At 52.1% G+C, this 7,009-nt stretch overlaps 2 protein-coding genes across 2 annotated transcripts; one reads left to right on the top strand and one right to left on the bottom strand.

Annotated features, from left to right (window-relative positions):
- Positions 1 to 1,606: 1,606 nt before the first annotated feature.
- Positions 1,607 to 2,932, bottom strand: AAFC00_005700 (uncharacterized protein; the record flags this gene model as incomplete). Its single annotated transcript, XM_069345523.1, has 1 exon — positions 1,607 to 2,932. One exon carries the CDS (start codon positions 2,930 to 2,932, stop codon positions 1,607 to 1,609), a length of 1,326 nt encoding a protein of 441 aa, XP_069197725.1.
- A 608-nt stretch (positions 2,933 to 3,540) lies between these two features.
- AAFC00_005699 (uncharacterized protein) lies at positions 3,541 to 5,295 on the top strand (the record flags this gene model as incomplete). The annotated part of the gene is made up of 5 exons (XM_069345522.1): positions 3,541 to 3,584; positions 3,647 to 3,805; positions 3,904 to 4,360; positions 4,448 to 4,547; positions 4,601 to 5,295. 5 exons carry the CDS (start codon positions 3,541 to 3,543, stop codon positions 5,293 to 5,295), a joined length of 1,455 nt encoding a protein of 484 aa, XP_069197724.1.
- Positions 5,296 to 7,009: the final 1,714 nt, after the last annotated feature.

The raw sequence follows: 7,009 nt of genomic DNA, 5'->3' as shown, positions 1-7,009 counted from the left end.
TTTGGGGCTTATCGTTTCGCAGCAACGATTGTTCGCAAGGCAGACCGCGGTCGGTTATTCGGGAATCAAGTCGCGTGGAGAGATAAAATGCCGGGCGGGTGAAATCAAAGGAGTCAGGTCTCCCTATATCCCAGTTTCGTCCGGGTTCCAGGTGTAGTTGACAAGAGAGGCAGACGCGGCAACCTCGGCTGCAGTACAGTACAGTAGAGTATGTTATCGCGAGGGTGGGTCGGGCTGGATTGCGGTAGACAAGCTCTAAACTCCGAGTCTAGATGCGGCGTCGTTCTTGGTACGGCAGTGGTGGATGGGGAGATTGATGGAAAAAATAGTAGATAAAAGGACGACGACGATGATGATGAGCGGATGATTTCTTTCTGCTGGGAGGACGAGATGCGGAAAACAACGCTTGTTGGTTGCAATGCAGTGCGGAACGTTGTGGTTTGGCTTGGACGTTGACGACGGTTACACAAGTCTAGGCGGTAGGATTTGATGCGAGATGGAGCAATTGATGATTGGACTGCTATCGTTTCCTGTACACTCCGGGCAAGCGACGGCGAAAGATGGGGTGGATTCAAATGCTGGACTGGACTGGGCTGGACTGGATTGAATTGAACAGTAAGAGCTACGGACAATTATCACATCTCCGAAAGACCGATGACCTCCTCCTCTTCCTCATCCCTCTACCTCCTGCTATGCTGCTAGTTCTCCTACTCCTCGATCGCATGTGCTTGGCCTCGGACCACCGAACAATCATCATACAAAAGTCCCCGTCCACGCAGATGGAAGTCGTCACCCGTGACCCTTGTCTCTACCCATCTTGTGGTCCTTTACCACCTAAACGACGGCTATTGTAACCCTGCAATTCCATCAAAAGCCCAGAATATCCAGAGCCAAATGCCCGATTTGGCTTCTGCCATGGAAATCAAAATTGCCTGATGGAACCCGGGCGCTGTCCATGATTCGCGAGTCGATCCGTGCTTGCCGGGCTGTGTCCTCTGCCGTCGCCCGATCTGGGTCCTGGCACGTGGTCGTCATCTCGACTACGCAAGCGGCGGCTCCCCCAGTACCCACTACAAAGTACTGCTGTCACTGATTGATCATCGAGTAGTGAAAAAAATGGCGATATGCTTGTACTTGTACGGAGACGTCGTGTCTGAACCTCAGATGTGGATTCATCACACAAGTCGCTAGAGGTGCTGTTCATGTGAGATCTAGGCGCTGCATACCTAAGGTATGTTGAAGTAAGAACAACAACAATGACATGAAGAGCTGCAACGCCAAGAGACATGAATGCCGTGTCAAGACAGTAGCGTCGCAGTCAATGATGAAGAGCAGGACCCACATTCGAGTGTCGTCTGGATATTGAATCGTGGCTGCAGAAGCGAAGCCGCATTCATGACAAGTACGGCAAGGCTTAGAAGACAAACAATGACATAAAGTATATAGAGCTACTGTGCTAGCTCAGTCAGCCCCTTCGTACTATACCTTAGTGTCACAACCTAATGCGGCATATACGAGTATGATATGATAAAGATAGAAAAACTTGTCAGGTGAAGACACAAGCCTTTGACTGCTGTAGTATAGGCCATTGAAACGAAATTCACATCTACTCGTCCATCTTCGGCATGCCTCCCCTACCAGCCAGACGAGAAGCAAGATCTGTATCCTCGGCAGCCTTGCGCACGCCAACGACGAAACGTCCTTTTTCAGAGCGCTTCTTATCATCTTCATCTCGCTGTATTCTCTCCTTCTCTGCAATCTCGGCCAGCCTAGCCCGCCGTTCGTCCTCGAGAGCATCGGCGTTGCCCTGCATCTCGGCCAGCTTCCTTGCGCGTTCCTCGGTGTGGTCCTGGTCTCTCCGCGTGCTCGCTCGGTCAGGACGGTAAGGCTCGTACGAAGGTGACGCTCTCCGGATGGGTCGCGTTCGATCGTCTCGACGGGGAGAAGGTCTTCGTTCACCGGATGGCGGCTCGCGTCGCCTGCTGTTATAACCGCCATTTCTGTCTCCTCCGCTTCTGATGTGACGAGTGTCGGGTGACCTAGAGCGCGAATCGGACCTTGAGTCAGACCTGCGAGGGCTGGGATATGGTCTCCTATCACTCCTTCCTTTCCGGTCGCTGCGATCTCCATCGCGTCTGTCGCGGCCATCACGGTCACGTTCACTTCGTCTGTCATAGCTGTCGCGCTCACGTCGACTGTCGCGTCGCCGTCTCTCTCGTGAAGTAGAGCGTGCTTCTGTGGAATGATGGCGTCGAGATCGATGATCATGGCTCCGTCTATGTGAGTGTCTGTCATCATCATACTCGTCGCTCTGTCGTCGTCGCTTGCTCCTGTGCCCATCTCTGTCGTCGTCATCGTCTCTGTGCCTGTGTCTGTGCTTGTGTCTGTGACTTCTGTCCTTTTCGCTTTTGACCTCCTCGTCGACATCGTGGCCTGCAGCCTTCAGAAGATGTCGTCTCTTGGTGGGGTCGCTCATCATAGCCTCCAAGGCAGCCTGCTCCTGCTGTTTGATTGCCAACATCGGATCGGCCTTGATTTTGGCTGCGATATCACGTGCTGTATTGGCGCTCTGCAACGCCATGAAACCCTCTTGTCCAGCATCTTTCTTCAAAGCCTCAGTCGGATCCCTTTTGACAAGACCATCCAGTCTCCTCTTGCCCAGCAGATAACCTTCCATCTCTTCCGTTGTGCCTTTCTGACCATCGGACGGGCCGCCATACATCCAGTCGACACGGTCGATGCGCTTCTTGCCTCCAGCGGCCTCCTGCATCTGCTGGAGTTCCTGGATCTGACGCTCTTCGGCGCGCTCCTTGAGGACTTGGTCGATCTTTTTGCGTTCATCCAGCGCTTTCTTCTCTTCCTCCCACACGCGCTTTTGGTTGGACATGAGCACGGGATGCCATGACTTCTTCAGGTTGAGATCGCCACCCATCTTGGATGTGTTGGCCTTGTGGCTGGAGGGGGTGCCGCCCAGGCAGTGGAAGTGGTGTTATGAGTCCGAAATGGGAAGGAAGACCAGCTGGTTGTGGATCTGAATCCTCTGTCGACTGCAGGAACAGTGTTCCGACTTCTTTGCTGTGTGGTTGAATAATCAGCAAGTGATGGCGATGAAGACTTGTAAGTCAGGCAGTTGTCGTGTCGCAAGGAAGTTCGCCGCGGAAATGCCAAGACTATCACTGGGATACAAGTACACATGGCCCAAGCTGGCCTCAAAGTCTTATCGATAACGGAGAACTAGGCAGTTGCTGCTTCCGTCGTGGCGGTGGCATCATCGCCGTGAGTGAGGTGTATTGGGGAAAGCTGCCTCTTCCACAACACATCAAGCCATTTCATTACTTGGATGCAACCATTTCTTTATTGATCCGCGGCTCACAGTGAAATTAGTTCGCTCTGATATACGCCTCGTGTCTTAGAGCCTTGAGTCCGAGTCATCTGCTTCTTTGGGGGCCCTTCGAACACATACATAACGCCGTACTGATACTCACTTGTAAACCTCACTGCTCCGGTAGTACTCTACTTGTCTGTTGAGACATCGTCGACATGTCCGACGATGATGATTTCATGCAGGATTCCGAGCAGGAAGAGTATGTCATCGCCCATACGTAGCTTGTTCTTCATTGATCATCAATCATTGACTGTTCTACAGCTACGACTTTGAGTACGAAGATGAGGACGAAGAGCAGGACGGAGATGTCGACATTGAAAACAAGTACTATAATGCAAAACAAATGAAGATCGAAAACCCCGATGAGGCCATCGATGAGTTCCTGGGTGTCCCTGCTCTGGAGGAAGAAAAGGGCGATTGGTATGTTCATGCCCTGCATCACTCACGCCGTGCGGGCGCTGCGCACCTGCTTTCTCATCTGCATCATCGTGGCTGACATTTGCCTCTTCGCCCTCCAGGGGTTTCAAAGCACTAAAGCAAGCAATAAAGCTAGAGTTCAAAATGTCACGCTATGATCGAGCAGTCGAGCATTATCAGGAATTGCTCACTTACGTCAAATCCGCCGTCACGAGGAACTATTCGGAAAAGTCCATCAACAACATGCTAGATTTCATCGAGAAGAATGCCGAAGACCATGATGCCAACAAGTGCATGGAGAAGTTCTACTCCAAAACCCTCGAATCATTCCAAAATACAAACAACGAGCGATTGTGGCTTAAGACAAACACAAAGCTTGCCAGGCTATGGCTCGATCAAAAAGATTATCGACGCCTCACCGACAAACTCCGTGAACTTCACAAGGCCTGTCAGACCGATGACGGGTCCGATGATGCCACCAAGGGCACGTACTTGCTCGAGATCTATGCCCTCGAGATCCTCATGTATGCCGAAACAAGAAACAACAAGAGACTAAAGGTACGTGATCAACTCCATCTGATCACTCCATCTGATCTGCTTTGCCCTCTTCCCCCTTGCCCAGCATCTGCTGACATGCACTGACAGGCACTCTATCAACGTGCGCTCAAGGTTAGATCTGCTGTGCCGCATCCCAAGATCATGGGCATCATCCGCGAATGCGGGGGGAAAATGCACATGAGCGAAGGTTTGCTCAACGCCACATCACGCCTCCATGGCCAGAACTGACATGACTTGCAGAAAATTGGGAGCAAGCCCAGAGTGATTTTTTCGAGTCTTTCCGCAACTATGACGAGGCCGGGTCCTTGCAGCGGATACAGGTTCTCAAGTATCTTGTCTTGACGACGATGCTCATGGGCTCTGACATCAACCCTTTCGATTCCCAAGAAACTAAGCCTTACAAGAACGATCCGAGAATCGCTGCCATGACGGAACTTGTCGACGCATATCAGAGAGATGACATTCACAGATACGAGTCCATTCTGCACAAGAACAAGGATCTGCTAGCCGACCCTTTCATCGCCGAGAACATCGACGAAGTCACCCGCAACATGCGCACCAAGGCTGTTGTCAAGTTGGTCGCGCCCTATACCCGTTTCCGACTCTCTTTCATTGCCAAGCAACTCGACATTTCTATTCCAGAGGTCCAGGATATCGTGGGCTTCTTGATCATGGACAAGAAGCTCGATGGCAAGATTAATCAGGAAGCTGGAACTGTAGAGATTGGAGAAAAGGGGGATATGGATCGGATGCGTGCCCTTACCAACTGGACCTCGGCACTTCGTTCGCTGGCTGCCTTCGTGTTGACTGAAGGCGAAGGTTTTAAGTCGGACGATGCGTCACAGTCTCTCTCTACGCCGGAAGCGTTGTTTACACCCTCGCATCGCGCCAACGCTGCCGGCGGTAAACGGAGGCCGACCCGGCTGCCCGGTTGATATAGCCCACATGCATCCTGACTGACAGCCAATCATCCCCCTGCAGTTTCTCCACATGTGTGCGTCTATGTATCGCCACCACATGCAGTGAGCTTTGTGCCTGGCACCGGCCAGCACGTTCTTAGAAGGAATAGATGCCAGCAGTTGCAGACTCATGCCCACTGGCTACAGAGTACAGCTGTAGTCTGTAGCGCGACCGTAACAAGCTTGCTGTTGTACACTCACTTTGCCCTCCCTGCCTTCCAGCTCACTCGTTTTTTGACCCTGCCCTCGTACCGTCAGCGGTAGAATCGAAGCTCGGCCAGAAAGGTGACAAGACAGCACAAGCGACGCGCGCCTGTGCTGCACAGGGTCGGGAAGAGATTGTGCATCGCCGGACATCTTCGGCCCTCCCAGTACACATTACTCTTTCTCTCCATCTTACGTTACACCAAACGTCCGTTTCTAAGGCCTGGCGGGCAGAGAGTGTGTCGCAAGTGTAGCATATTTAGCAAGGACGTAGCGTGAGTAATCTAATATGTTTGTTATCTCGTAACCCTTCCCGAGCGAGCGACAAGTCGCAGATTAGCGTCGCGCGTCTCGAGGGGATGTGCATCCCCGCCCGACCATTGTTGCGCCATGATCTGCTCCCTTACTGACGGAATTTCCTGAATGATTTGCCCAACATGTGTGAAGCGTGCAGCTATCAACCTGGTAGTGCCAGTCGGTCGGGCCCCACACCGGGCTCCGCTCTCCTCGACTCGACACTCGCTCCCTGGAAATGACCTGTCGCTTCACTCAGCTGCTTGCGTTTGTCTTCGGCGCTAGTCATGCACATAATATATATCATTCACACTCTCCCCCATTCGATTGCATCAATATCGAGCCGGCTTGCTGCACATCTCGCCAAGCAACAATGGTGTGGATCTTGTTCACAAGCCCCCGTCTTACCCGCTACGAGATCAAGTCCACGGTGTACCCAGTTGTCGCACTCATGATCACCCTCTGTTTCACAGTGGTTGTAGGAGGCGCTGCTCTAGTGCTTCGCCAGACGGGGCCGAGCGTCGAGTATTGCCAGTCGATTTCGAGGTACCACTATTCGTATTTCCGATCGCACGTCTACCTTCTGTTACAGTTCCGTCAAGCGTATGCACCTGGTGCTCGGTGCTGAATATGTGGGTGTGTGTGGTGTGTTATGTATGTGTGTTTTCCACCAGATGGAGCCGTGCGTGACCTGGGCTATTGTTTCCCTCTTACCTGACCCCCCTCCGCCATATAACTTGTGAACCCCTGTACATGCTGAGGTTATACCACAGCAAGGGCTTGCTCTTTCCCAGATTGACGGATCTCCGATTCCTTTTGACTTGCACATTGCTCTCGCGACCCATCTTTTCTCCCGCGTTTTGGCTTCTGCAACCACAGGGGGAGAGAAGAGAGGAAAAAGAGGTTTCTTTTCTTCATAGCTGCTCGCAGAGCCCACATCACCAGGCCCTTTTAGCCTCGGTCTTCTGTACCTACCTATCCCTTCGCTCATCATTGACAACCCGTTTGTTGATCACGTCCTCTGCGGCCGCCTTGCTCTCTTGTTCCATTCCACCTGATAAATTGTCTGTTCCTTTTGAGCCATTTTTGCCTACATCATACATACGCCCTTTTGACCAGAAGTCTTAGTCAGGACACAGCCCATGTCCCTTCAAATCGTCCAGGTGATCTCTCTACATCGAACGTCAAGTCT

This window comes from Neodothiora populina (assembly GCF_041146345.1).
Source record: "Neodothiora populina strain CPC 39397 chromosome Unknown canker_contig_6, whole genome shotgun sequence".
Taxonomy (NCBI): Eukaryota; Fungi; Ascomycota; class Dothideomycetes; order Dothideales; family Dothioraceae; genus Neodothiora; species Neodothiora populina.
Note: the sequence above shows the minus strand (reverse complement) of the source record. Positions and strands in the feature narration are given on the sequence as shown.